Source organism: Lampetra planeri, chromosome 37 (assembly GCF_965212315.1).
Source record: "Lampetra planeri chromosome 37, kcLamPlan1.2.h2, whole genome shotgun sequence".
Lineage (NCBI taxonomy): Eukaryota > Metazoa > Chordata > Hyperoartia > Petromyzontiformes > Petromyzontidae > Lampetra > Lampetra planeri.
This window is the reverse complement of record NC_136143.1, coordinates 5,430,279-5,457,568: the sequence shown is the minus strand read 5'-3', so window position 1 is coordinate 5,457,568 and position 27,290 is coordinate 5,430,279. Positions and strand designations below refer to the sequence as shown.

The 27,290-nt window shown below is 44.9% G+C and overlaps 3 protein-coding genes across 7 annotated transcripts in view; 1 reads left to right on the top strand and 2 right to left on the bottom strand.

Annotated features, from left to right (window-relative positions):
• Nucleotides 1–2,556, bottom strand: part of LOC144730968 (breakpoint cluster region protein-like) — a 126,689-nt gene extending 124,133 nt beyond the window's left edge. The window contains exon 1 of the mRNA XM_078611863.1: nucleotides 913–2,556. Within this exon, the coding sequence (XP_078467989.1) occupies nucleotides 913–1,984 (1,072 nt within the window). The 5' untranslated portion in view covers nucleotides 1,985–2,556. The remainder of the gene's footprint in view (nucleotides 1–912) is intronic.
• Nucleotides 2,557–7,948: 5,392 nt separating this feature from the next.
• Nucleotides 7,949–14,223, bottom strand: LOC144730967 (SWI/SNF-related matrix-associated actin-dependent regulator of chromatin subfamily B member 1-A-like). Of its 4 annotated transcripts, none has more exons than XM_078611861.1 (9): nucleotides 14,073–14,223; nucleotides 13,487–13,598; nucleotides 12,121–12,250; nucleotides 11,410–11,547; nucleotides 10,702–10,829; nucleotides 10,177–10,343; nucleotides 9,345–9,559; nucleotides 9,065–9,196; nucleotides 7,949–8,557 (listed from the first exon to the last, which is right to left on the bottom strand). In XM_078611861.1, exons 1-9 carry the CDS (start codon nucleotides 14,154–14,156, stop codon nucleotides 8,518–8,520), a joined length of 1,146 nt encoding a protein of 381 aa, XP_078467987.1. In that variant the 5' UTR covers nucleotides 14,157–14,223; the 3' UTR covers nucleotides 7,949–8,517. The 4 variants fall into 4 exon arrangements, with proteins under 4 accessions (XP_078467987.1, XP_078467988.1, XP_078467985.1 ...); XM_078611862.1 differs by having other exon boundaries at nucleotides 9,369–9,559; XM_078611859.1 differs by having other exon boundaries at nucleotides 13,421–13,598; nucleotides 14,073–14,222.
• Nucleotides 14,224–14,956: 733 nt separating this feature from the next.
• On the top strand, nucleotides 14,957–25,119 carry RCC1L (RCC1 like). 2 transcript variants are annotated; one of them, XM_078611856.1, is made up of 13 exons: nucleotides 14,957–15,033; nucleotides 16,104–16,201; nucleotides 16,313–16,629; nucleotides 17,110–17,239; nucleotides 17,597–17,725; nucleotides 18,308–18,374; nucleotides 18,615–18,666; nucleotides 19,099–19,183; nucleotides 20,622–20,803; nucleotides 21,259–21,346; nucleotides 21,536–21,709; nucleotides 23,036–23,121; nucleotides 24,702–25,119. In XM_078611856.1, the coding sequence occupies exons 3-13, from the start codon at nucleotides 16,363–16,365 to the stop codon at nucleotides 24,777–24,779; spliced, it is 1,338 nt and encodes a 445-aa protein (XP_078467982.1). In that variant the 5' UTR covers nucleotides 14,957–15,033; nucleotides 16,104–16,201; nucleotides 16,313–16,362; the 3' UTR covers nucleotides 24,780–25,119. The 2 variants fall into 2 exon arrangements, with proteins under 2 accessions (XP_078467982.1, XP_078467983.1); XM_078611857.1 differs by having other exon boundaries at nucleotides 16,104–16,629; nucleotides 21,536–21,702.
• The last annotated feature ends 2,171 nt before the right edge of the window (nucleotides 25,120–27,290 follow it).

Sequence of the window (27,290 nt, the reverse complement as noted above, 5' to 3'; positions counted from 1 at the left end):
TAATTTTGTATAGCAGCCATATGCTCTAAAAGCATGTTGATTCTAAATCTGGAGGGACAAACCAGAGGACCCGAATAATAATCCACGAGACCGTGGGAAAAGAGAACACGCAAACTCCAAATATACAGCAGCAGGCGTCAGGGTCGGGATCGAATCCACGACATCTTGCTTACCAGGCGAGGTAGTTAACATCTCTCCACCCGTGGTCAGGAATCGAACTCTGTTTTTTTTTCTGGTGAACGCCGCAGTGGACTAGAATAAACTGCAGCTGGAGTGCGTATCTGTGCAGGATCAAGCGTGCTTAGCTTTCGACGTCCAACAAGTTGGACGCATTCCAGATGAACCGGCGATAGGCCAGCCAGGCAAAAAAGAATTCGGCCCCAAAAAAAACCCCTCGAAATTGCGATTCGCACTTATTTCAAAGTAATTTTCTGAATTTCGATTTAAAGCTTTCGTGACTGCAGGGATTCATCTTCTTGGTTCGTTCGGTAAAGTCACGTAGAAGGGAAATAATAAAATAATAAAAATAAAACATAAAACAATAATTCTCACGACGTTTCGGCCACAACGCAAGCAGCCGTCCTCAGGTGAAGAACAGGTATGTCGGAAAAACAGCGTCTGAAGCTGTTCTTCACCTGAGGACGGCTGCTTGCGTTGTGGCCGAAACGTCGTGAGAATTATTTTGTTTGATTTTTATTATTTTATTATTTCCCTTCTACGTGACTTTACCGAAAGAACCAAGAAGGGGTAATTTTCTGGTTGTCTTTTTGTAAAAGTTATCTGAAATATTTTATAAAAACACCAATCGGCCAACCACAAACAGCACAATAAAATGCGTGCAATAGCCGCGCCTTTAAACGTTGTTTTGTTAACCGCACACACACACACAAGAGACGAGCACGCATTGCTTACCCAGGTGGTTGTGTGGGTCCTCCTCGGCACGTGTCACCTTAATTTCCACCTGGCCAACTTTGTAGTTGGGAACGGACAACCTTGGCCTCGAGGAGGCTGCCCCATCCATCTCCACAGACGAAGGCGATTGAGTCGAAGTTGCACCAGCAGCAGCAGCGTCGCCGAAAACTTTGGTAACCGCGTAGCACTTATGCCCCCCCGCCACCTTCACGGAGGTCTTCGTGTCCGTCCAGGTGACCAGCTTCTCCTTTTCGACCTTCGCCTGCTGCTGCTTCTTCTTCCTCCTCCTCCTCGTAGCCGTCTCCTTCTCGGGAGATGCTTCGGCGGACTCCACGTCTTCTTCGCTGTCACTGCTGGCACCCAGGGAGTCCGAGCTGCCGTGGTGAGAGCGGAGGGACAGAGGATCGACCAGGAGACTTTCCCTCGAGGGTGCCGCCGTCTCCTCGGCCACGCCATCCGAAACGACCTCGTCGTTGTCATCATTATCATCATCATCCTCATCATCATTCTCCTCCTTCCTGTCATTCTTCTCGTCTTCCTCGTCAGAAGAGCGACGTTGCGAGTTGACGTTCTTCATCATCTTGCGCCGGGACAGGATCGTTTGCCTTTGCTGCTTCGCCTTATGCACCACCAGCACCACGTTCTTCTCGTCGGGTAGCCCAAGCGACGACGACGGCGATGATGGTGGTGGCTGCTGCTCCTTCTCAATAATCGTAGCCTCGTCTCGATTTCTCGCTCGTACCTCGAAGGCTGCGTGCCCGACTCGCCCGTCACCACCACCACCACCACCGCCGTCGTCACCCAAGAGGTCGTCGAGAGACGCCGTGGAGCCCATCCATCGGCTGCAATCGTACCGCTTGTTCTCGCGCGCCAGACGCGTTTGCAGGTAGATGGCCACGAAGCGCTCCTGCTTGAGCTCCGTTTCCAACCGTCGGACAGTGGCGCACGTGGCGTCCAGCTTGCGCGCCAGGCCGTCGGGGTCACCGGGCTTGAGTTCCAACCGAGGGGGGTCACAGTCGGGGAACTGCGCCTTCCAAGACGACTCGAATTCGTCAGATTCTGAACCCCACATCGTTGATTTTGGTTTGTTTGTTAACGCTTTACTCGCCGCCTTACCTGGGAAACCTCACGCACTACCGATCCCCAACGGGGTTTGTAGCGCGTTCAGCGTTGTCTATAACTTGTGACAGGAATACGATCTTGTTTGTAGCGCGTTCAGCGTTGTCTATAACTTGTGAGCTTACTCGTCAACCACAGTTATTATTAGAGTCTTTGGTCTTATGTAGTAGTATTGTTGTTGTTGCTGTTGTTGATAAAACGACAGGAATACGATCTTGTTACGTCCCTACACCCCCCCCACCGCCACCTCCCCTTCTCTCCACCTACCTCAATGAAAGAAGAAAAAAAAACTCTGCAAGGTCCGTTTCTGTTGTTGTTCGGTACTAACAAATCAAACAAAAAAAACAGACAAGCGAAGAGAAGTTGTGGAGCTCACACGTGGCGTGCGTCTTTTCGTTTGTTTGTTCCTCCGAAAGAGATTCGCTGCGATCCTTCTGCTTGAGTGAAGAAGAGTGCTTATGGCATTCGGTGTGTGCCGACGATGTTCTTCCTGCTTATTCTCTAAGGGAAGTTGACGTCAATGGGGGAGATTTGGGGGGGGGAGGGTGATGGTGACTTCACAAACTCGCATGCAGGTGGCGCTTTAACAACCACCACCAACAACAACCACCACCACCTCGGAATTTAGCCGTAGGAATGTAGCAACGGGCGCGCCACCTACTTTAGGGGCTGTCCATAAATGACGTCACGAGATTTTGGACGATTTTTTACCTCCCCACCCGGCGTCACAAAAAGTCAGAACCCCCCCCCTCAAATATGACGTCACAAAGCTCCCCCCCCCCGCCCTCCCCAAAACCATTTTTCCATTTAGAAAATAAAACATTTTTCAAATCGCTTTAAACTATTGTCATTGTAGTGCGTATTTAATGATTTAATGTGGCGCTGCACTATGATGTTGTAGGAGTGTTGTTATAACAATTAGTGTTGCTATAACAATTCTATATTTATTTAAAGTTGCGCATTTTGATGTAAAGTCAAATTTCTCAAACCCCCCCCCTCGTCACACATCGTAACAAATGTCTGACCCCCCCACCACCCCAGGTGCGTGACGTCATTTATGCACGGCCCCTTACTGCGCTGCGCCTGCGTGCGTTCAGAAACTCATCTCGGTACGCGCGTGCGTGTGTGCGTGCGTGGTGGATCATTGCGGCGCAGGATCGCGATGCTGGTGGTAACGGCTTGGAGTGGACTTTGATCCAGCAGTGGATTGATCGCCGGTTGACGTCCGCTAAGTGCTGTGGTTGTACGTTGTACGCTGATCGGAGGTAATTGTGTGTGTCGGTCTCCGTCGGCCACTTGCGGCAAGAGCAGTTTGTGAGCATTGGAACTTGCACAGACGGGAAGAGAGTCCTTGACACACTGGCACAAGAGACACACGAACAGATGTGAAGTCACAGACACTGAGCTGGACAGAGGCATGGAGAGAGACATAGAGATTGACCACACAGTGGCACCGTGTCACAGACACCAACAAAGGTATAGAGGGAGACACAAACATGGACCATATTCTTGGTTCTTTCGGTAAAGTCACGTCGAAGGGAAATGATACAATAATAAAAATTAAACAATAACAAGCAAACCCGTAAAAACAAAGTTTTTCACTATAAATCCTTTATATGCATGGCATCGGGGCGGCTAGAGTCCTCTCGTCCTCTGGCTTGAGATGGTTGCCACCTATGGGTCAGATGATTGTCTGGCAGCATTAAACAATTGGTAATTAAATATATATATATTTTTTCCCTAAACAGTGTAAAATTTTGGAATTTTTTTTCTTCACGAAAATGCATTGTCACGCACAACGAGTCTGTGCAAAATGTCAGCTCGATTGGATCACGGGAAGTGGGTTAAAACACAACCGAAAGATTTGCACGGTCCTAAGCAAGCAAGCGAACTTAATATAAAGGATTTAAAAAGAAACATGTACCGAAAGAACCAAGAATATTAATCCCTGCAGTCACGAAAGCTTTAAATTGAAACATGGACCAGTTATAGAGACCCAAATACACGGGAGAGACAGACACAAACACGGAGAGAAACTCACAGTATTGTATTATTTTGGGAAAATTAAGTAAAAAACAAAACATGTTTTTTTCATGATTGGTAACCTTGGATAGACAGTGATCTCGATTTGATTCTAAGCATGCACATCCAGATGCCTATTTGCACACATTCCGTGCTTTGGTTCCATTCTCTCTTGTCAATGTACACGTTTCTTTTCCACGTCATTGCAGGTGACATACACAATAATGAAATACGTTCTTATTTCGACACACGTGCAGGAGCTATATATGGATTGTTGCATCACAAGACCATGAGATATAGAGACAGCTTTGGGAGGCCCTCATCCTACAGCGGATAGATCATGACTATTGATGCCTGAAACCCAGATATGTTTAAGAAATACGCTCATTCAGCTTCAAGGGCTTATTGTTTAAATAGTGATGCAACTGAGTGCGCGAAACGTTCACGGAACGTGACGTAGAATGGGAATTTCCACCCAAAGGCTTAAGCGAACATCCTCATGCCAGACATTTATTAACTTTTGTTGAAGTAATTCACGTCCTGTAGGCTACACGGAAGTAACTAAAGATGAACAATGATGCGACTCTAATGTCAATCTCGACGTTTCGTGAGGGTCTTGCATTGGTTTGGTCAATTCCATTCATGAGTGGTTACTTATTTTATCAACCTTAGATATGATGAGTGTTGATCCCAATGCATACAACAATGATGATGCTAAGAATTACGATGCTATTAAATGTATGTGTAAAAATGACTGCAGTATTTTAGAACGCACATTTACTCAACAGCCCTCAGTCAATCCACTGCTGGATTTCGCATGCCATGTGGGTCATGGTGGTTATTGTACCGCACTTCTTCAACAATGACAATACTATATCTTTCTGGTTTGATCCTGTTAAGGACTTGCTCGGCTACATTTTTGTAATTGGGTAAACATGTACCGGATCGCCGACTGTGACATTTTGAGCATAAACTAAAACATCTGTACACACTAAATTTCGATTTAAAGCTTTCGTGACTGCAGGGATTCATCTTCTTGGTTCTTGGGTAATGTCACGTAGAAGGGAAATAATAAAATAAAAACATAATAAAATAATTCTCACGACGTTTCGGCCACAACGCAAGCAGCCGTCCTGCTTGCGTTGTGTGTGAGGACGGATGCTTGCGTTGTGGCCGAGACGTCGTGAGAATTATTTTATTATGTTTTATTTTTATTATTTTATTATTTCCCGTCTACGTGACTACCGAAAGAACCAAGAAGATCTGTACACACTGTATATCCACATCACAAGCAAAACCAGAAACACACAATTCTCTCCGAATATTTTCCAGGTCGCTTGGAGACTGTAGGTGTGACCATTAGCCACATCCATAGCGAGAGGAATGTTGAATAATGTAGTGCCGTGTGTAGAAATATTTTCTGGGTCATCGACCTAGACATTTCCGGCAGAAATAAAACACATTCTTGCGGAGGGAGCTGGTAGGAACGTTTGGTTGCTCGGTCAATGGCCAGGGTCAACGGCGGCGTGGTGTATTCCGCAAATATGCCCGACTGTGAGGGCGGGCACAAGCCGGCGTGAGTAGGTTAAACGTTGAGTTTTATAAGGGCACCACGGGGTGACCAGCCCCGCCCCACCCAGCCCCACCCCCCACCCAGCCTCACCCTCCCCACCCAGCCCCTCCCCACCCAGCCCCTCCCTCCCCACCCAGCCCCTCCCTGCACGACGGACGGACACAATACTCCCCTGTGGGCTGGTGGAACCAGTGGGTTCCCTACCAGTAAAAAGCAAATGTAAACTCTGGGTGCATGTATAGCATACTTCAACTGGTCTCCCCATCATGGGAGAGTGACTTGAAATCACATCGAGGTCAATCAGTATTCCCACCAGGGTCTATTAAATACCGCATCGAGGTGAACACCACGAGGTGGAAACTATTGCGCCAACGCCTTGACTTTGTACAAGAACATGGCATTTCACTGCTTGACAACCACGAGATGACATTAGAACTGCTTCAGCAATGGCAAACCTGACTAGTGAAGTCGTTTTTATACACTTCATTCCGATAAATGACTGTATGGAGGTTTTCATGTTTGTGCTATGGGGCCGTCCATAAATGGCGTCACGCACCTGGGGGGGGGGGGGTCAGACATTTGTGACGATGTGTGACGAGGGGGGGGGGGTTGAAAAATGTGACTTCACATCAAAATGCGCAACTTTAAATAAATATTGAATTGTTATAATTGTTATAACAGCACTCCTACAACATCAAAGTGCCGCGCCACATTAAATACGCATTACAATGACAATAGTTTAAAGCGAAACATGTTTTATTTTCAAAATGGAAATATGGTTTTGGGGGGGGGGGAGGGGGGCAGAGCTTTGTGACGTCATATTTGAGGGGGGGTCTGACTTTTTGTGACGCCGTGTGACGAGGGGGGGGGGTCAAAAATCGTCCAAAATCACGTGACGTCATTTATGGACGGCCCCTCTGCAGCTCTCCGTAGTGATTTCAAGTTGTAGTGTTGTTCGGAACAGTCTAAACGTTTCCGTCAAAGTATGCGCGTTGTTCAGCATGGCGATAACTCTTGCAGATCAAACCGATTTTGTTTTCTTACCTGGTTAAACAAATAAACTTTAAACTTCACGTCCAACGTGTCGCTGCACATGCTGAGAGCTAAATGGCAAGACGTACCAAACGCAAAAAAAAATAGCTTTTAAGAAATCCATTGTAAAGTCTAGTGACGTACGTGTGTAGTGAGTTCAACTGAGACGTCATCTTCAACTCGGAGGCAGCGCATTGTATTATTCTTTAACACAACAGGACAACTTAACACAACGATCTAGGGTGGTGACCACCCTGGCTAACTACGTAACAACTGCTAACGTGGACCGGAGCTGACAGCTTATTGCCCGGACCACATGCTTGAAGACTCGCGTGGCCGGCTCCACCCCTGGCCACGCCTCCCTTCCAGAACTTTCCTGAAGAACCTCAGATCCATCACGTGACTCTCACAGCCTCCTTCCTTGGAGGCCCCTGTTGCCTTAACTGGTCACGTGTCCACCCGGTCAACTAGACCATCATGGCCTTACCCGACCTTCCCTTCGGGTGGACACACACCTTGCCCGCTCGGGCCGGTACTGTACTTGCAGCCTGGTGACATCCCTTGATGTCTTTATCCACATGCCGTGTCCCTCTAGGGCCGGTACTCCACCCACATCATGGTGGCATTAAGTAATGTTACAAGACACACACACACCGTGCCCCTCTAGAGCCGGTACTGCACTCACAGCATGGTGACATCTATGAAGTCACTACACGTGTACAAAGGACTTTGGACCTCTGTTTAGGTGCATGACATTCTGAATCATTTTATGTTTTAACCAGGATCAGTGGAAAAGGTTCAAGTGCTTTGGGAAATGGTAATTGATTGTATCACCAGTCATCCTATAAGACGTTAGCCCCACTTGGGGATCCTTGGTCACAAAGTTTGTTACCTTGCTTCAAAACCAATTGTATTCATTAACACAACAGCCTTGATGTAAGGTTGAGAGTAAATACTCTTTGGGTCTTTCGGTAAAGTCAGGTGCTGAGGCAGTCTGCCTGTTGTATTTTTTCAACTCAAGACGATTGCTTGCATTGCGATCAAAACGTCGTGATTTTTATTTATTATTTTTCTATCTACGTGACTTTACCGAAAGACACAAAGAGTATGAATTCCTGCAGTCACGAAAGCTTTAAGTTGAGAGTAAAGTTCTCTAGTTTATTGCAGAGGTCAATTCATTTGAATATACTGACCGGGTAATTTTTAACAGCCTAAACCTTTACTCCCAATTCAGATGAGATGACACTCAGAAGTTTGCATAGTCATTTAAAGGTTAACAGACGTTCCAAGTTAGAAAACAAATCAAGTTTTATTATTTTTAAAAACTGTATTTAACATGACAGATCTGAATGAAAATAAAAGCTAAACTCATCGCAAACAACTCAAGTATGTTTCAACAATGACAACTGTTCTAAAAAGAGCTGCATGTGATGGGGGGGGGGGGGAAACACGTAACATATCTTCCTTGGAAAACAATGAAAACACTAAACACAGTTTTGACCCCAAAACAAACTGAAGCGGCAAAAGTTACTTTTCCAAAATGTCAAGAAGTCTATTGATAATTGGTTTAATCATATATATGCTATCTTTAAAAATACCATAAACAATGATGGTAAATTACAAGACGCTGGAAACAGTGTAATGTTTAACATTTGGCTTTATGGATACAGTATTAAATAGTATTAACGTTTCGAGAGCAATATCCAATTATGCCATATAGTTTAATGTTTAAAAAAAATACATACAAAAGGAAAACTTAATATATGCTACACGAAGTTGAATATCTATGGGCAGTTGAGAGATGTGTCCAACTTCCAGGCAATATTACAGCAGCTGTCTTGATAAGCAGTGGCAGAAAACTACCAAGTCGGAGCAGTGTTGGCCAGTCGTCGCATACGCCTGTGTAACAGAAGTGCAAGAAGCATAAAAATAGTTACAAGCAGTTAAGAATATTGTAAAGGAACAGGGAACAAAGTTAATAAATAATACATGTCATCAACAAATAATACACACACATTTGTGTCATTACGTAAGTCTACGTGGTTTGAAAGGCAGCATGGACGTGGATGCATAGAGCAGAACACAGTACAATATCCACTGCCCTCTGTTGCCTCCCACGCAACCTGATAGCCAAGAACAACCAGTTAAATGTGGCGGTCGCTTCCAAGTACTGATCAGGCTCAACTTTGCTTAGGTACCGCAATTTCATGACCGGGCGGATTCCAGGTGAATAAATATTACGTGAACAAAAATGCAGCATCTGTATAGCATTGATGCTTTGCCTATTTTAAGTACAGGACGTGTATAAGTGAAATGACTGATCTTATAAACTGGCTGTCACTAAGAAAATTACAAATACAATCGACTTGGTTTCCTTCATGTAAACTTATTGCCACCAACTCATACCGAGTGTTCCTGTCCTGGTCCCTAATCTTCTTCTCCATCTCAGCATCAGTGAGGGTCTCCAGGAAGGGGCACCAGGCATCGGCATCGCCAGCATTCCGGATGGCAATCTCCACTATCGGCAGCGGGTTCTCACTGAAAAAAAAAAGCACAGGTTATTAATAATAACAACGTGAGAATGGACAATGGCAAGAACGAAACCACGAATACAACCCTAGGAGGATATTCACTTACGTGCCAAACACGTAACACATCCAATAGTTAATAAAACATTCACACGCACCTTTTGCAAGGGCGTGGCACCGACCTGAAGGCATACGTGCGCTGGTGCCAGCTGAGTTGGCCACGGATGCTGTAGGCAATAGTAGTGACAAACTCCCCACCCAGTCCCAGCTCCGAGCAAAGCCGGAGCGCAAACTTTTCCGGCGAGTTCTCCTTCTCCGCCATGTCCCATTCAAACTGATCCACCAGCGAGATGTTCCCCACGTGGATATTGAGCTGTTAACAAACGAGAGAGAGAGAGAGACACAATCAGGTTAGATTTCATGTTCACAAAACAAATCGATGCACGGTATTCAAAGCATATGCCACTGCGGCGGAAAGATCTCCACTAGAGGAGCTTGAGAGAGCCCCTCTTGTGGCTATTTTGGCCTATTCTTCCACGCTGGTAAGGGTGGGAGCAACCAAACCCTTCACATCATGCAACCTGTCGATCGACTGTGGTGTACGCGGTTCATACTGCATGATCAAAACCTTACACGCACATTTCAGAGTTCGCAAAGTGGGAATTTTAATAGGCCTTTTTCCATAAAGCCACCCACATAATTGTTATATTAAATAGTTTCTCACACGCTTAATTTTTCGAGTTGTGAATACATACCGCATATTTAATAAAAAAAAATCTACCGTAATAAAATAAAAAGATAAAGATGCATCCCTATAATTATCTTAAGTTACTGCAGATGGAAGTGCTTCCACTAGACAGCCCCGAGGGCATTTGGCAAACTCTTCCACGACGACCAAACATCTTGGTAGATGTGGGAATACTCACTTACAACTATCTGTGACAACTGTGGATAACTATAAAGCTGGTTGCAAGCTTGCAAATGAAATACCTTGACAATGACCCGCTGGTCACTCTGGTCGTCCAGGATGCTGTCAGTAGGGTAGGCCTCCACTTGGCTGCGAATCGCAGCTGCGATGGACGGCACGAAACTCAGCGGGTTCAGATCCAGGTCGTCGCACAGGATCTCGGCAAACATCTCTGGCGTGATCAGCTTCTCTGGAAATGAAAACAATCATCATCACTGCTCTCATCTACACAGCAAACTGAAAACTAATTTCTTTAGCACTGCTTTTTGTGTTTAGTTTGTTGTCCTTCCCCCACACTTGCGATTATAGCACGGTTGGCTACGTACGGTGCGAAAAAAATGTCACATACATACCACAGTATGTTTCATCTGACAATGATGCATGTTAGCTGTCTAAAGTGCACTTAAGAGTCACAATAGTGTTATACAATGGTGCAAATTGTACAATCATATTTATACTTTCTTTGTTGAACAACATTACACAACAGAGACGTATTCAATGTATTCAGCCCCAATATCATGGTTTGAGTCGTAATAAAGAGTTCTCACCATGCATGTTCCACGTAAAAGTGTCTCTGAGCTTCTGTCCATCGATCTCCATGTCCAGACGAATGGGCACCAGAATTTCGGACTGCATCGCGTTCTCATGAATCACTGCCGGGTCGTGGTCATCGAAACTGTCACACAAAATGTACAATGCACATGTAGTTTTGTAATTGCACTTTCTTTATAATTCAAAGTTCAAGATGTCATCGTGGCCAAAGCTGTCAAAGCCAACACTTGCAATCTCTCAGATCCCACAAATGCTGCACAGTAGACCCATGATCTTCATTGATATGCCCCAACAGTATCCCACCATCTGCTCCGAGGCATTCTTCCTTGGTCACCAGACATGTGGGGACCATTCCAACTCCTGTATCGGTCGCCAGCCATCCTCCACACCTGTGCTATCCAGTGCAAACGTTTTTTTTTCCTTATATCTACAACAATTACATGCCGTGTTCCCTTTGAGACTTACACATTGCTTATCAGATCTTGGCATGAAATTATTTGCATTACCTAAGAAACCTGTGCGCAAATGCTCACATCTTTCAAACTGCTTAGTCTCACTCTCTGATCCATGCTGTAATACAAACATAACTCCTACCTAAAATACCCTTCTATTTACACTTACCTCTCTTGACAGTTAGCAGCAGTTACACCACAATGTAACCGTGTGCATGCACGTTTGAAAGGTACTCTTGATGGACAACGTACCAGAGCGGGAAAGTGCGTTTTTTGTCGCGGCCCATGCGGTTGCGGTTAATGGGCGTGGAGCAAGGCACTGCGTCGAGATGGTGAGAGCTGTTGGGCATCGCTGGCACCCACTGGTTCGGCCGCTTTGGCTTCTGCTCTCTGAAAAGTGCCGACGAGTCACTCATTAAAGAACCAGCCAAACATCCGGTGCAGGAAGCTAAACAAGCTGGTACCAAGCTGTCCGATGGATGGAGTGATTTTATTTGAAATAAATTACAATTGCAAAAGTGACTGAAGGCTTTGTAGGCTTCGTTCCTCAAGCACCGAAGAGCTTTTTTTAGGTACAGTGCTGCGCTCTATCCATTCGGCGGCGTACAACTCACCATTAACATAGTTCAAATGTTTTCATCACCTTATAGTTTGTACATAACACATCAATGCTAAAACTGCCAGGCTTTTTCCGGCTAAAATGTGTCCTTGCTTTCCTCTACACTCCAAAAATGAGTGCTGCCTGGCAGACAAATGTATTATATTGTACGTAAGCATATCAGACATAAGGCTGCCTCAACTGCAAGACAGCCAGTGTAGGAGAAAAAACTAAGATAGTTAATTTAATTGAGAAGCTGAACTGACATAAGTCAGGGAAAACAACTATAGCTGGCCACAATTTCTTCACGAGTTTATTCTCTTAATGCATTTAAAAATTTGGTTTTGCATCTTCTCACAGCTCACCGAAGGTAGGCAGGTGGCTCGGTGCTAATGGAGACTGCTTTGTATTTGTCATCATTGCCTTCCAGGATCTCCTCCACCTCGCAGGCCTTGAGCAATGTCACACTGGTGGCCAGGGTTGTGTAGCCATGGTCTGTACAAAACATCAACAAATGTCAAGCACGTGGGGTATTTGTTTATTCGTCAAAACATCTCCATTATGAATTTTGACACAACAAAACCTAGTGGCACCATGGAATTAGGTTGCAAATTATAAAATCTTAGCTCTCACCCTGATGATAACACTTATCAGGACTATAAGAATAGGTTTTACCCTTTCTGGCAATAAAACAGGTGTTAAGACGTTAAAACACCAAACAGAAACCTTTAGCAAGGAATCATCAAGATTGTTAGGGTTAAAATTGCTAGAAAGCAAGGATAACACTGTTGAGCTCATCTATAGGTGTTGGGGAGAATATTTGGACTCGAATTTAATTTATTGTCGCCCACATCCAGTGCGCACCTTCACATCGGCTAATAATCTCATCCTGCCATCGCAGTGTCTGTCTACATCTCTTCATCATTCCCTCCATTGCCCCCATTTACATTCTTAACTTTTCACATCTGTCATCCGACTTCCTAGCCAGATGCACCTCCGATTAGCAGGGTTGGCTATGTACGGTGCGAAAGAAGTTCAACATACAGTATTGACATACATGTCCTGGGCTCATAATCATGCAACCATACTATCCTTGCCCTTGCACTCTCCCTATTCCCATATATGTCATCTGACACGCTCCCTTTGTCCCTGCAATGTCCCCATTCCCACTCCTGTCGTCTGACGGACTGCCCTTGCCCCTGCAATGTCCCCATTCCCACTCCTGTCGTCTGACGGACTGCCCTTGCCACTACAATGTCCCCATTCCCACATATTTCGTCTGACGCCCCCCCTTGCCCCTGCAATGTCCCCATTCCCACATATTTCGTCTGACGCCCTCCCTTGCTCCTGCAATGTCCCCATTCCCACATCTCTCGTCAGACGCCCCCCCTTGCCCCTGCAATGTCCCCATTCCCACATCTCTCGTCTGATGCCCCCCCTTGCCCCTGCAATGTGCCAATTCTCACATATTTCGTCTGACGCCCTCCCTTGCTCCTGCAATTTCCCCATTCCCACATCTCTCGTCTGACGCCCCCCCTTGGCCCTGCAATGTCCCCCATTCCCACAAATTTCGTCTGACGCCCCCCCCCTTGCCCCTGCAATGTCCCCATTCCCACATATTTCGTCTGACGCCCCCCTTTGCCCCTGCAATGTGCCAATTCTCACATCTCTCGTCTGACGTCCTCGCCTTGCCCCTGCACTGTCCCCATTCCCAACGGCCCGTCGCCTCACCGTGCGACGAGGCGACGATTTTCTTGCGCTCGTCCATTGTGGCCAAGCGGCGCCATAGCGAAGGGTACTTTTTGTACAGGGAGCCCCTGAACATGCGCAGGTAATTCCCCACCTGCAAACAGACAGACGAATGAACGATTTAATAACACACAAAAAATGTATCTAACATTTTCTCTCTGGTAACCAAAAACCTGACCTGGGCCTATCCCCCCCCCCCCCCCCTTCAACTCGCAATGACCAGCGTGGTGAAGTATGGTCAAAAACCTCCAACACTGGCGGCGGGGAAGTCTTTATTCAACAGTGGAATAACAAAGGACCCAGGCTCTACGTTACAATTAAATGTAATTACCATACGTACGATAAAAACCCATACACAAATGACAATGAATAATGGTTGCGGCCTAGCGATAACAGGCTCATCCTCCGAGCTCGCCTGGCCACCCCGCGGGGAAACCCGTCCCAAACCTCGGCGGGCCCATTCAGACGAGGCCGGAGTCCGAGCTAGTTGTATCTCGGTCAAACGTGCACGTATCTCCCTCGATCCGATCGGGGGTGAAATGCATTTTGTGTACGTCTGCTCCCTCACCTCGGAGCCGATCATGAACCATTCTCCGGCATCCTCGAGTTGGAATTTAATGGGTTTGGGCCCGTACGTCCGACTAAGCGCCATTGTTCCCGCGGAGAGAGAGCGGCGCGGATGAAGATGGCGATTCTGATTCCTATAACGTTCGATTCCCGCAATCGATAAAAAAAATTTGAACGGTGCGGTAACTATTGAATCGATGAGCGAGTGTGAAACTAAATTATAATCAATTGTAACGTGTGCACAGGATTAAGTAAAAAGATACGAGATTATATTTGTGAAGGCGTCCTCTTTTAGCACGCAGCGCATGCGGGATATATTTCAGCTGAGCGCGAAGCCGTTTACATCGAGGAATCGATTAATGCATTTAACGTTTAGGGTACAATTGAGAATCGAAGATTGGCTAAAGAGATAACGATTCGATGAGAAAATCGAATCCAATGTTTTTACAACGCGAGTTCATCGTAAACAAAGTGGTAACGATTCCAATGTGGAATCGATTCTACGTGACTTTACTGAAAGAACCAAGAAGATAATGCATATACTCTATTGGAACCTCCTTTGCCAGTAGCAAAATATGATAATTTATTTTTTTACCCTTTTATCTGGCAACAAAACTGACACCTTTTTTTTTTTACAAAGAGTCATGTTTGCATTGACCACAATACCTGAGGTCGGAATGCAAACAAAAAACACAACTCTGATAATGTATGCACTGTCCTTGACATTTATTGGTCCACACCCGAGACAGCTTTTCTTAAAGCCTAGTCTCACATGGTATCGGACCAGATGACGCCAACAATCCTCCTGTGAAGCTGCTTTCACATCAGAGGATTTTCCCTCTGGACTCCTTCTCGCACCCCCTCCCCCCCACCTTCTTCAAACCGCCGAGATCTCGCGAGATTGCGCGAGATTTTGGAGCAAAACAAAAGATGGCAGCGCCCACGAGTGAGCGTGCGTCCTGGTTAGTGGTTCTGTCAATTGCGAACGATCTTTGCAATCTGTCACGGTTACAATACACCCACTCTCTCGTGTAATGGTGTTGACGGTGGACTTAAGCTAAGGATAACATTGCACGCGGGTTCAGTGGTATCCCACTGCGCTATGAAGCCAACGACGTAGAGTTTGTATTCGCGGCCACGGCTTAAGACGAGTGTCGAATTGATATCTGACCTGACCTTGAGGCCTCTCCCCCTTCAATGTGCACTGCCTGAGTGTGGTGAAAAATGTTCAAACGAACCCCCGTAAGCAATCTGGCGTAAGGAGAGCATCTAGAAATCGTTTGACATTTGGAAAAGTCTCAATTGACATTGCTAGAAGACTTGGAAAATGTCCTGCAGTCAATATATTCCAGGAATGACGATCCTAATGCATTTGTAAATAATGACTAAATTACGTCCGTCCGTAATTAAAAATAAACACGACCAGTCAAGTCAATACTGACACCAACTACAGATACGATTTCACTGCATCAATGCGCGTTCGGTACGCAGATGTGTACGAAGTGGCTGTTGAAGCGACAGTTGGCAAATGTCTTATTTTATTGATTAGGGGCCGTCCATAAATGACGTCAAGCACCTAGGGGGGGGGGGGTCAGACATTTGTGACGATGTGTGACGAGGGGGTAGGGTTTGAGAAATGTGACGTCACATCAAAATGCACAACTTTGAATAAATATAGACAACACGTTCTCCTTAATTAAATATACTTTTAATAAATGTGTCTATAACATCAGAGTGCAGCGCCACATTAAATACGCACGACAATGACAATAGTTTAAAGCGATTTGAAGCATGTTGTATTTGGGGTGGGGGGAGCAGAGCTTTGCAACGTCATATTTGAGGGGGCGGGTCTGACTTTTGTGACGCCGTGTGACGGGGGGGGTCAAAAATCGTCCAAAATCGCGTGACGTCATTTATGGACGGCCCTTTAGGTGGCTACACTAACCACAACTGTTTTTTTACAGAACCACGTGGATCTGTCTCTTCCACACTACCGTGCGCTAAGAACTTTTTCTTTCCGTTTTCTGTCCAGAATTACTGCTGTCGCATAAACGGACAACGGAGCCAAGTCTCCGTGAGCTGAGAGCAGTAATCTCCGACGAACCTTCTCAATCGTGATCTGCCTCCGCTGTAAGCTGCCAATAGTTGTGAGTTGGCATTACTGTACACTGCCACAACAGACGACTGTCTCGGTAGCGAGGCTTCTGATTTGTTCGCTGTGGATGTGTTCCCACTCGTAAGCTGTCGCAGCAATAAGCCGTCGCAAGCAATAAGCAGTCTGGGCCGTGACGATGCGTTTGTCCAGCGGCCTGCGAGCTTCACTGCGACCAGTGGCGGCCGGGTTGCACTCCCGGATGTCAGTTGGCGATGCCAAACAGGAGGCCCCGACGGCGACGAAGTATGTGGGACGCAACGCCAAGCCCAAGGGCCGTGTGTTTGTATGGGGCTTCACCTACACAGGCGCCCTGGGCATCCCAAATTTCGTGTCGCCCGTGTCCACGAGGCACAAGCCCCGGAAGATACAGTTCACGCCGCACCGGCTGGAAACGGATGACAAGGTACGGCGATGGTTGGCACCGATTTGCAGCACATTCTGATGATTACACATCACTCGTCTTCTCGAGTTATCTGCCAAAGGGCAGGTTCTTTAAATTAATATGTTAAAAAAATCACCTTAATTTTAAAAATATCCTGGACCTAATTGTTTGTGTCTCCTGCAATGTCACTCATTACTTACTTTGTACTCAGTGGCATCAATTACTGACGTTTTCGTAAATGTAATTGCAAAGAACGGCAGTAGTGCATGCTGTGTCATTGAATGTGTCAATACAACTTTTATTTAGCTCTCCGTTGCGTTTTCGACATGATGTGCGACGTTTCATTCCAGGTTTTGGGAGCTACTTTAGAAACTGTAGACAATATAATAAACTCCCAGCACGTGGAGCGAAACTGTGGACATCATGCCGAATAATATGCGGTGCAACTCGAAAACACATTTTTTTTTACTAATGTTTCCTAAAACCCGTTGTGAAAAACAGATCATCTCGGCAGCATGTGGTTATGGATTCACTCTCCTGGCCTCCAAAACCAAGGACCTCACCAAGCTTTGGGGTGCAGGGTTGAACATAGACTCACAGATCGGCTTTCACAGGAGCCGGAGTGACAGAAGTGAGTTAATCGGTTTTCTCATTTGTGATCTACCGGTGAATTACTAGAGGCAGAATGTTGTAATGGCTAAACTTATCAAAATATACTTTTTATAATCTCAAGGTCATAGGTCTATCATTGACCTATTAGGTTAAGGTTAGAATGAGGATTAGTTTTGTAATGACCAAGGTTAGGAAAATATATATTTATAATTTAAATGTCATAGAAAACTATACTGGTTGATTGTCAACAAAATAAATGACAGTTTTCCGGCTCTCTTATGTGCACTGACAGCAGCTGTGAACGCACTCACATTTTTAAATGCTTTCTAAGAAGGTTTAAAGAATTTCTACATTTACTCTTTTTAACTTTTTACAGCGAAGAGTTACGATTACATCCTCGAGCCATCGCCGGTACCGCTTCCGCTGATGGAGCATCAGCAGACGCGTGTCTTGCAGGTGGCGTGCGGAAGAGCGCACTCCCTGGTCCTCACCGACAACGAAGGAGGTGCCAATGGGACGAGGCGGGGGGGCACGTAACTACAGAAATCGTGTGCTTTAAACGAATACATGATTTGATTGGGTGATGCTGCCGTGGATTTGTAATGCAGAGATCGTTGGTTCGATTCGATCTCCCAGCGCGGCAGTTGCATCAACGGAAACGATTCTTAAGTACCCCAGTGATACAGATGGGTATGCCACAGTCTGTCGATCAGCATATCCCGTGTGGTGTGGTAGTGTAGTTAATCACACCAAGCGAGTGTGGAAGGATACGTTTAAAGGGGCTTTCTAGAGCTCCCTCGAATATAAGCTCTTCCACCAGCAGTGACGTGAGCAGACAATTGCAGTATTTATATGTGAGATCTTCTCTTTCATCAAGTGAGAATGGGGTAATGCAAATTGCCCTTGCGAACCCTGAATGAGTGGTAGAAATTCCACATCAGTATGCCAGGGGGCATTCTATCCACATGACACTTCCCACAAAGTGATATTCTTGATATGGAATCATGAGTAGTGATATAGAATGAATGCATATTTTGTCGATGTACAATAAATGCAATTACTTATTTATATAATTTTATTTCTGCAGTCTTCAGCATGGGAAACAATGCTTATGGCCAGTGCGGGAGAGTAATTATTGAGGATGAAGTTTATAAGTAAGTACTTTATTGAATAATATGCGATTGAATTCACTTTTAAGTATTATAATTATCAAATTCATGTGTAACGCTGATAATTTAAATATTGTGACGTTAAATAATTTATGACATGCTTGAAATTATATGGTTGTGAATATTGATACATGCTTTAGCTTGATGTCGATACTGTACATTCTTCAGCATGATGTTGATACATGCTTAAGCGTGGTATTGTCGTTTCCTTCTCTTTCATTACAGGGGCAGCAGATTAATTCATAAAATTGAGGGCATAGAAGGGAAGGTAGTGGAGGTAAGACACAAGTGAAACGCTGTCACAATCTCACTGAAGTTGTTTTTTTTTTCAGCGCCGAGTCTACCCTTGCAGTAGGGTGCCACTCAATACGCAAACGAAAAGTTTTTTGTTTTTTGGATCACACCCTCTTCATTTGCTTCTATTGGTGAAAAACAACTAGACAAAAAACATCAATATTCCATTCAGGCTGGTGGAGTGAGCAAAACGCTACAAACGAGACGTAGGGAATAGGAGACGTGACAAATGAGACGTTAAAAAATAGACAAAAATATCTCATTGTGGAGTCGAATTTCTCGGCTGAATCGCTGGAGGGTGGTGATAGGTTGAACCATTACATGCCTATTATTTGCGTTGCCTAGAGCCCTACTGCTCAGCAGTATGCTCGCCACACTGCTCGACAATCTCTGATAACACACTTCCGCATTGCAGGTGGTGTGTGGGCAGGACCACAGCCTGTTCCGCACGGAGAAAGGCGAGCTGTATGCGTGTGGCTGGGGTGCAGATGGCCAGACTGGTAAGGGCGAAAACGGCAGAGCAGTGTCCTCTAACAGTGTTCCTCTCGTCACGCTGACACACAATGCCGTGTAACAATATACGGTGTGAATGGATTGCGTGTATCGTAATTTCACTACATAACAGGATAACGTGGAGAAGGAGGCCATCGGTATAGAGCGAGAAAACAAGCTTCCGTAAAAAAAAATCTAAGATTAAATTACAGAATTCGAATTAGTTCAACAACAAATCATTAGGTTATGGTGACTAAAATTTGTATTATTATTTTATATGAAGAATGAATGGCAAGTGTAAACATTAAGAACATGTTTTTAAGTTAATTTATTGGCCTTACAGCAACAGTTGTTTATAATTCATATTTAGTTTATTTTGCTTAGATCGTGTTGGTATGTCAATTATTAACTATAGATTTTTATCCACACACGACTTAACAAAAACAGCATTGTTAATATATTGGCTACAAAAGCCTAGTATAGAATTTACGTTTGTTTAAGCAAACAAACTGGACCGGTTTTCCTTGTTTAAACAAATGCTGCAAGAAGTTTAGTTTCACAGACTAAAACATTATTTTTTACTGTGGTTATACAAAACGGAAGTCATGTTTTTCTTTAATTTTTAAGAATATGCCACAACAGTGCATAACGAGTGTTTTACATACATAATATATGAATAGAGACGAATGATTTATATGAATAATGACTAGTTATTTGTTTGAAGCTCACATTGTTTGCCTCATCATTCCATGCGTAATGAGCATCATTCACTAAGGCACATTTATGAAATTTCCATATTTCTATTTTGAATACCTCAAACAAGCATTCAGGCGCATCTTAGTTTTCGGAGGGATTTGGAGTTCGTAAGTGATCTAACTGTGAATGTAATGTATCTTGGGGGAAATGGTGGGGGGGGGGGAAGTGTGGTGCTCATCACACAAAAACACGCAAAATGCAAAACGTTGAGCTATAAAAAAATATATTATGGGGGTGAAGTTGCGCAACGTGTTGTCTGTTCTTTTTAAAGTAATCGGTTTACCTGCGGACATTTGTGGTCACATGGGCACCGAGTCTGTGACCTCTCAATGAGTGTCGAGTATTTGATTTCTATAAATGTTGACATGATAAGCCACTTCGTTGAGCTATCATTTCTGATGGCCAGGGTACTTCTGAAAAATGTATATATAGCTCAGTGGGCCTTACCTGCTAAAATAAAATATAAATAGATTGCGGAGCAGAAAATAATGAAACCACCATACCTAGAAAAAACACTTTTTTTTTGCAAGCACTGTGAATCCACAACCTGGATGAATCTGCCCACGGACAATAGACAATTAACATTATAGGAGGCATCTTTTAAAGACGGACATGGATCAATTAAATCTTCCCATCGTTCACAATGGAAGGTCGAGCGGTCCACGTTGTCGTCACGTGTTGCGTCCACAGGTCTGGGCAGCTATGAGATGTGCAGCACTCCGACGCGGCTCGGAGGTGACTTGTCGGGTGAGCCGGTGGCCCAGGTGGCGTCGTACGGAGACTTTTGCCTGGCAGTCAGTGAGTCGGGCGAGCTGTTTGGCTGGGGCAACTCGGAATACCGGCAGCTGGCTGCCATCACAGATGCCGTTCAGGTACGGCGTTTTGACGAGGTGCAGGTGTGCACGATGTACAGCTCTTTTCTCAATCCATTGCTGGATGAGGGCTTATCCACGCCGTGCTGGTCGTGAGGAGTTATTTTGTCGTATTTCACCATGCTGGTGATTGAAGTTTGGTTAAGGTGGGAAGCGTCGATGGTGAAGCTTTATAATAATCATACAGCAATAGATTTTGCTGCGCTGCCCTCTGCTGACGTAACCCCACAGCATCCTACAATACCTATGTTATGCGTTGTTGTAACCCATCCAATGTGCTGTCCAGTCTTAACTCTGCTTGTCTTTTGAGATATGATGAGATTAGGTGCGTTTTTGGTGATTTGGCCATAACTGTTTGACAAGTTGGCTGTCTCACATTACCAACTAGAATCACCCAACACTCAAGCCCTGATCCTGCGCAGTTGTTCCGTTGACGTGTGTTAATGTCTCCGCAGATAAATGTTCCCAAACGCATACCGTTTAAAAATGTGGGGAAAGTGAAAATGGCAGCTGCTGGTGGCACCATTTGTGGAATCCTTAACGGTGAGAAATCGGTTTATATTTTTCCCCCCGCTTTGTTTCACCTACGTTTTGCCTACATACGGATTCACTAGTCGATCGTGATAATTTACTGAAAGGCGGGGACGATGGAGGTGGGTGTATCATCTCACGTCGAGTCATATTTTTCCGCCAACACTGATCCCTCTTTGTTTCTCCCGTGACCGCCATCAGAGGAGGGCGAGGTGTTCGTGTGGGGATACGGGATCCTGGGGAAGGGGCCTCGGCTCTCGGAGACGGAAACTCCCGAGCAGATACCACCCTCTCTGTTCGGACGCACCGAGTTCGACCCCGACATCAGAGTGAAGATGCTTCGTTGTGGACTCCACCACTTTGCTGCCGTGAATAGTACGGGGTGGGGTGGGGGCCAGGGAAGGGGGGGGGGGGTGACGCGGTCAGGAGTCATTTGTTTCACATTTTTGGAGAGTACAGTAAAACCTTGGATTGCGAGCATAATTCGTTACGGAAACGTGTTTGTAATCCAAAGCACTCGTATATCAAAGCACTCGTGTATCAGTTGTGATCACGTGACGCTCGGCAGACAAAGCGTATACGCGTACTACTCGTATTGCAAGACCTCGCTCGTTTATCAAATTCATATTTATTGAAAAAATGTGCTCGTCTTGCAAAACACTCGCAGACCAAGTTACTCGCAATCCAAGGTTTTACTGTAGTAGCGTAGTGGTTATCGCACTGTCCTATGAACCCTACAACACTAATTTGATTTCTGGCCACGGTGAACATCAGTGGTGAGTGATATCCGATTTGGAAGACTTCCCCATACCGTGTCATTCATGGAACTTGTGTTTGACCATACTTCATCGCATTGCTCGCTGTGGGGTTTGTTGAAAGCATGGCGCAGGAACAGTTCTGATATCCCTCACCGTTTATGTTAGCCATAGCTGGGGATGCAACTCAGGTCACCGGATTCACTGCACTACAGCTCCAAATAACCCGTCATTCTTGAATCAAAACGTGACCCTGAATTGTGACAAGTCATCAGATCGTTGGGGGGTTTGGGAGATAAATTGATACTTAGCTGTGTGATGTTTTTTTGGTTTTGTACCGCATATTTTTTGGCAATTTATCCGACGTTTCGCTCCACCTGCTGGGAACTTCTTCAGAAACTGAAGAAGCAGCTCACGTTTCCAACGCTTCTAAAGCACTGACGTCTGCTGCTGTTGTTTGAAGTAGACCAGCCGATGTTATTGAAGTAGACCAGCCAGCACTTGTGCATACAAGCTTATTACACAAGGGTGTCGTGGTGGCGAGATGTTAACTACCTCACCTGGTATACAGGAGGTTGTGGGTTTGATTCCAGCCCTACGCTTCTATATTTGGAGTTTGCGTGTGTCTCTCCCTGTGGTCACATGGATTTTTCTCTGGGTCCTCTGGTTTTTCCATCCACGTTTAAAAACATTCGTTAAGATAATTTGGCAGCTATACATTTCCACGTGATAAGCCATTTCGTTGAGCGATCATTTATGGCCAGGTCGCTTCTGCAAAAGAGCTGGATAGCTAGCTCTGAGCCTTACCTGCTAAAATGAAAATAGTTTTTCGATATTTTTTTATAGTTACACAAGCTTATTAGCACATGCGCATACGTGGTGTGTATTTAATTTTGATGTGCCTATTTATCTTTCCCAATGTGTTGTTTTATTTCCACCTGTTCAGCACGCGGTGAACTTTTCAGCTGGGGTAAGAACCTGCGCGGGTGCCTGGGAATTGGCCGGCCAGATGACCAGTACTTCCCCTGGAGGGTACGTCGGTGAAGAAGCTTTCATTTTTAAGTTCTGTTCTTTGCGTTCCGAACCAAAAGGAATTTGTCTCTTCGTGTCTATCAAACCAGAGAAAAAAAGTTACATTTCTGTGCATTGTCCAGACCTTTTATCGGCAATAACTATTTAACATTCAACACATTGTTACATGTTGAATTATGCAAACTTCATATATTATTGATGAAATACTACTACAAATAATAAGGGTAATTAATGTATGTGTAGTGTCAGTGAGTCGGGAGACGAGGTTTGTAGAGGCACCTTTATTGAACACACACGATCCCCACCTGCACAGTCGCTAGCCTATACACAACACTAGCCGTCTAACATCGACGGCGCTGACCGAGTTAGTTAACAGGCTATCCAGCAGTGCAATACCGAGCGAACACGGCAGCGACGATGGCGACGAGATGACGCTCTCGGCCCCTTTTATGGTACCAGCGCGGCCTGGCTCCGCCCTGGCCGTGCCTCCCTTCTCGATCCCACGAGCAGGTTCCAGGGGCTTCCAGATGGGGCCCTCCATGACCCTTGCCCCAGTTCCTCCGCCCTGCCAGCACACCCGTGTACATGCTCACCGGCGTGTGTACTGTTTGTCCACCGCAGTTGCCGCTGCTGGTCACCAGCCGGCGCTATTACAATGCATATGCATGAGAGATTTGCATTGCGATGTTTGGCTAATATGATTAATGAGTGTATGCTGTTTTGGGGGGAAACTAGAGAATGCAGGAAAGAGCTCGGCATAATAGGGGATATAACCTTAATGCTTTATATATGGCGCCGTTGTTGATGCCAATAGCATCTCGCAATCGCTGAGGAACCACAAGCTCGAATGCAGTTGCCAGGTGGTGAGCCGGCGCCAACAGTTGCTCTGCAGTCCTCTATATATCAATGTTTTCGGCCAATTGGTGAGTGTTTATACATGTGGCAGGAAACCCACACATGAAGGAACAACACTCTATCCCATTTACAAGAGAGAGATGATATCAGCATTCACTTTGCTGTACTGCATTCTGCTGGCCAGCCAGGGCATTGCACCTCGACGCCCACGGGAAGGGAGTCGCGCAACATTTTGTCATTGGTGCGGTGAGCCACCAACCCTGGCTGCTTCCTGCACAGTGCTGAATTACTAACCACGTGCAGCGCAGCCACCACCCACAATTGGGATTTTAGAGTGAATGGCCGTGCCACAGCTGAATTTATGAGACTGAATCAATCGTCTGTCATCGTTTTAACCCTCTTCTTGGTTCTTTCGGTAAAGTCACGTAGAAGGGAAGTAATAAAATAATACAAATAAAACATAATAAAATAATTCTCACGACGTTTCGGCCACAACGCAAGCAGCCGTCCTCAGGTGAAGACCAGGTCTGCCGGGGAGACAGTGTCTGAATGGACGCTGTCTCCCGTTGTGGCCGAAACGTCGTGAGAATGATTTTATTATGTTTTATTTTTATTATTTTATTACTTCCCTTCTACGTGACTTTACCGAAAGAACCAAGAAGATGAATCCCTGCAGTCACGAAAGCTTTAAATCCTTTTAACCCTGTTGCAACTGTCATGTGTAGGTAACGGTTGCAGGGGAGGTGGTGGACGTGGCGTGTGGGGTCGACCACTCTGTGGCGCTGGCCAAGACGTTGATGTGACGTTTGCCGACATGACCGGACAACAACCAAACCTGTGGCGCTACCCCCCCCACACCTCCCTCAGTAGCTTGGGGGGGGGGAGGTGCATGACACATGACACAGTGTTAAAGTGTTAAAGTGTAATCTTATGAGAATAAGATCACACTTTAATTGATGAATCGGTGTATTGTTAAATGCCCAATGCCCAGTAGTGTACATGGATTTGTCCATTGTTATGTATATTTTGTAAACTTGTTGAAAACCGTTAATTTGGCTGATTATAGGAGCCTGGAATAGCATTGAGAATAATTGGAGTTATATTTTGTGAATTTGTTTTCATATTAAAAGCCATTTAAAGGTGTGATTGTTTATATCATTTTGCTACAATATAAGATACTTTAAAGATGTGGGTAATGAATAGTATAATTATGTTGTCACCGTTTATAATTGGGAATAGCGTGTCAACAAGTTGGAACTTTAATTAACGTAGAAATATTTTTGTCCACCTTTATAACGGAGAAATACTCGTCAAATACCATGGTGTTGGACATACTTGGACATAGTCTTACTTATCATGCTCGGATGATGACTTATTTTTACAAATTAGCCATATTTTATGAAAACAAATTTCCTTAAAAAATTACTTGCCTTCTATATGATTAATATTTGTTTTATATCTACGGACATTGCATGATTAGAGGATAACCCAGGAGGGTCACTTGAGTCTTGGCAAAATAAATTTACGATAGCTCAACGCATTTGTGAATAACACCGTCTTAGAAGGAAAAAAATATATAAGAGAACATTTTGGGCAATGACCCTTTACATCAGAGATACTTTGCTAATAGCAGATATAGTTTTTATAGCAGAGATCCATTTATATGAAAAATTGCCATTATGACGTATTTTTTCCTTTTTTTTTTTCCTTTTAGGGCAGTGTTGTTGATGAATGTGTTGAGTTTTGTTATTAAGTATTACAAATGTATTACAAATGGTTTCGTTTAAATCGGGGAAACAAATGTTGCGGGGTTTTAAAACAAAGGCCTGCTTTGATGCAGTAGCACGGCAGCCAGACCCACTGTGGCCGTGTGTTACACGAGACGGTACGCCACATTTGATTACACATTTTGTTTATACATGTCTGTCTATGTTTAACATGTTTAAATATTCAAACTCGTTACCCAATTGGCCCATTAAAATTCCAAGCCTGTAACGTGGGATGTCTTGCCAAGACCCAGCCATGCGGAAGAAGGTCGGCTGTGCCTTATTTCAAGACCAAAATATATTCCGTACAGCACAATCTTAATTGAGCTAATATTTGCAGTCCTCGTTACAGAATATAGCATTGCCTAATGTCAGGTAAAGGGAAAAGGGAATGGAATAGGGGGGGGGAGGCATCGTGGCATGAGATGAATTCATTTGGATCTCTTAAATCTCTTAAGTATAACCTTTCATGCAACAGCCCATGGCAGTAGACATCACAAATACTTAGGTCCCTTTAGGTGACCTGGATATGAACTCGTGGGCAAAATATTCTAATGTCCCTTGCTAGGAGATGAAAGTTTGCCAAATTGTATTGAGATTGATGCATTTATTTAGGATTATATACCCTAACTGTGCTAGGAAAGCAACGTTGAACGTACTAGACAGCAGTGGCCAAAATGTCATGGGTGGTGAGAGGGTTATGTGCCTTGCATCCCTTGAGACTTGTGGCTCGCTGTATGGAGTATATTTTAAGCATGGTTCTTAGGGCACGTGGTTCCGCTGAAGGGGAGACATACCAAAGAGACGTTTCTATAAACAGCAATATTGGCTTTTATTTTTCGATTTAAAGCTTTCGTGACTGCAGGGATTCATCTTGGTTCTTTCGGTAAAGTCACGTAGAAGGAAAGTAATAAAATAATAAAACATAAAATAATTCTCACGACGTTTCGGCCACAACGCAAGCAGCCGGCTACGTGACTTTACCGAAAGAACCAAGAGCAATATTGGCATTGAATGTGTCGAGTTAAAATGGCCAATTCCCATCTGGTAGATCCTCTTATCATCGGACACGACCTGAAAGCATACTCCAAGTCGCGCGTCACATGGGGTGCACGAGGGACAACATTCGGAGGGGTTACCGTTTTTAGCTCTGCGGCTGTTTCATGAATACAAAGGATGAATTTACACAGTCCCACAGGGGCTGATGTAATGCCTTTGTAAATTGCAGTCCATATTTTAAGCCACCGTTGCTTCACAAATTACTTGGCCAATTCTGTCCGGTGTGTTTTTCGGGCCATGCCACGTGATGTCTAACATTTCGCTCCACGTGCTGGGAGACCTTCAGGAATTGAATTCAGTTTCGAACAATGGGTTTTGATAGAACTTGGTTGACTGAAATATACGGCTGGGTTTGGTCTCTGGGAAGGGTGGCAACCCTGAGGGGGAGGGGGTTATTTGAGAAACAGACACGTCATTGCAACTGCCGCACCGGGAAATGTATACATGAATGAGGTAACCGGAGGTGCCAATCGATACTGGGAACCTCTG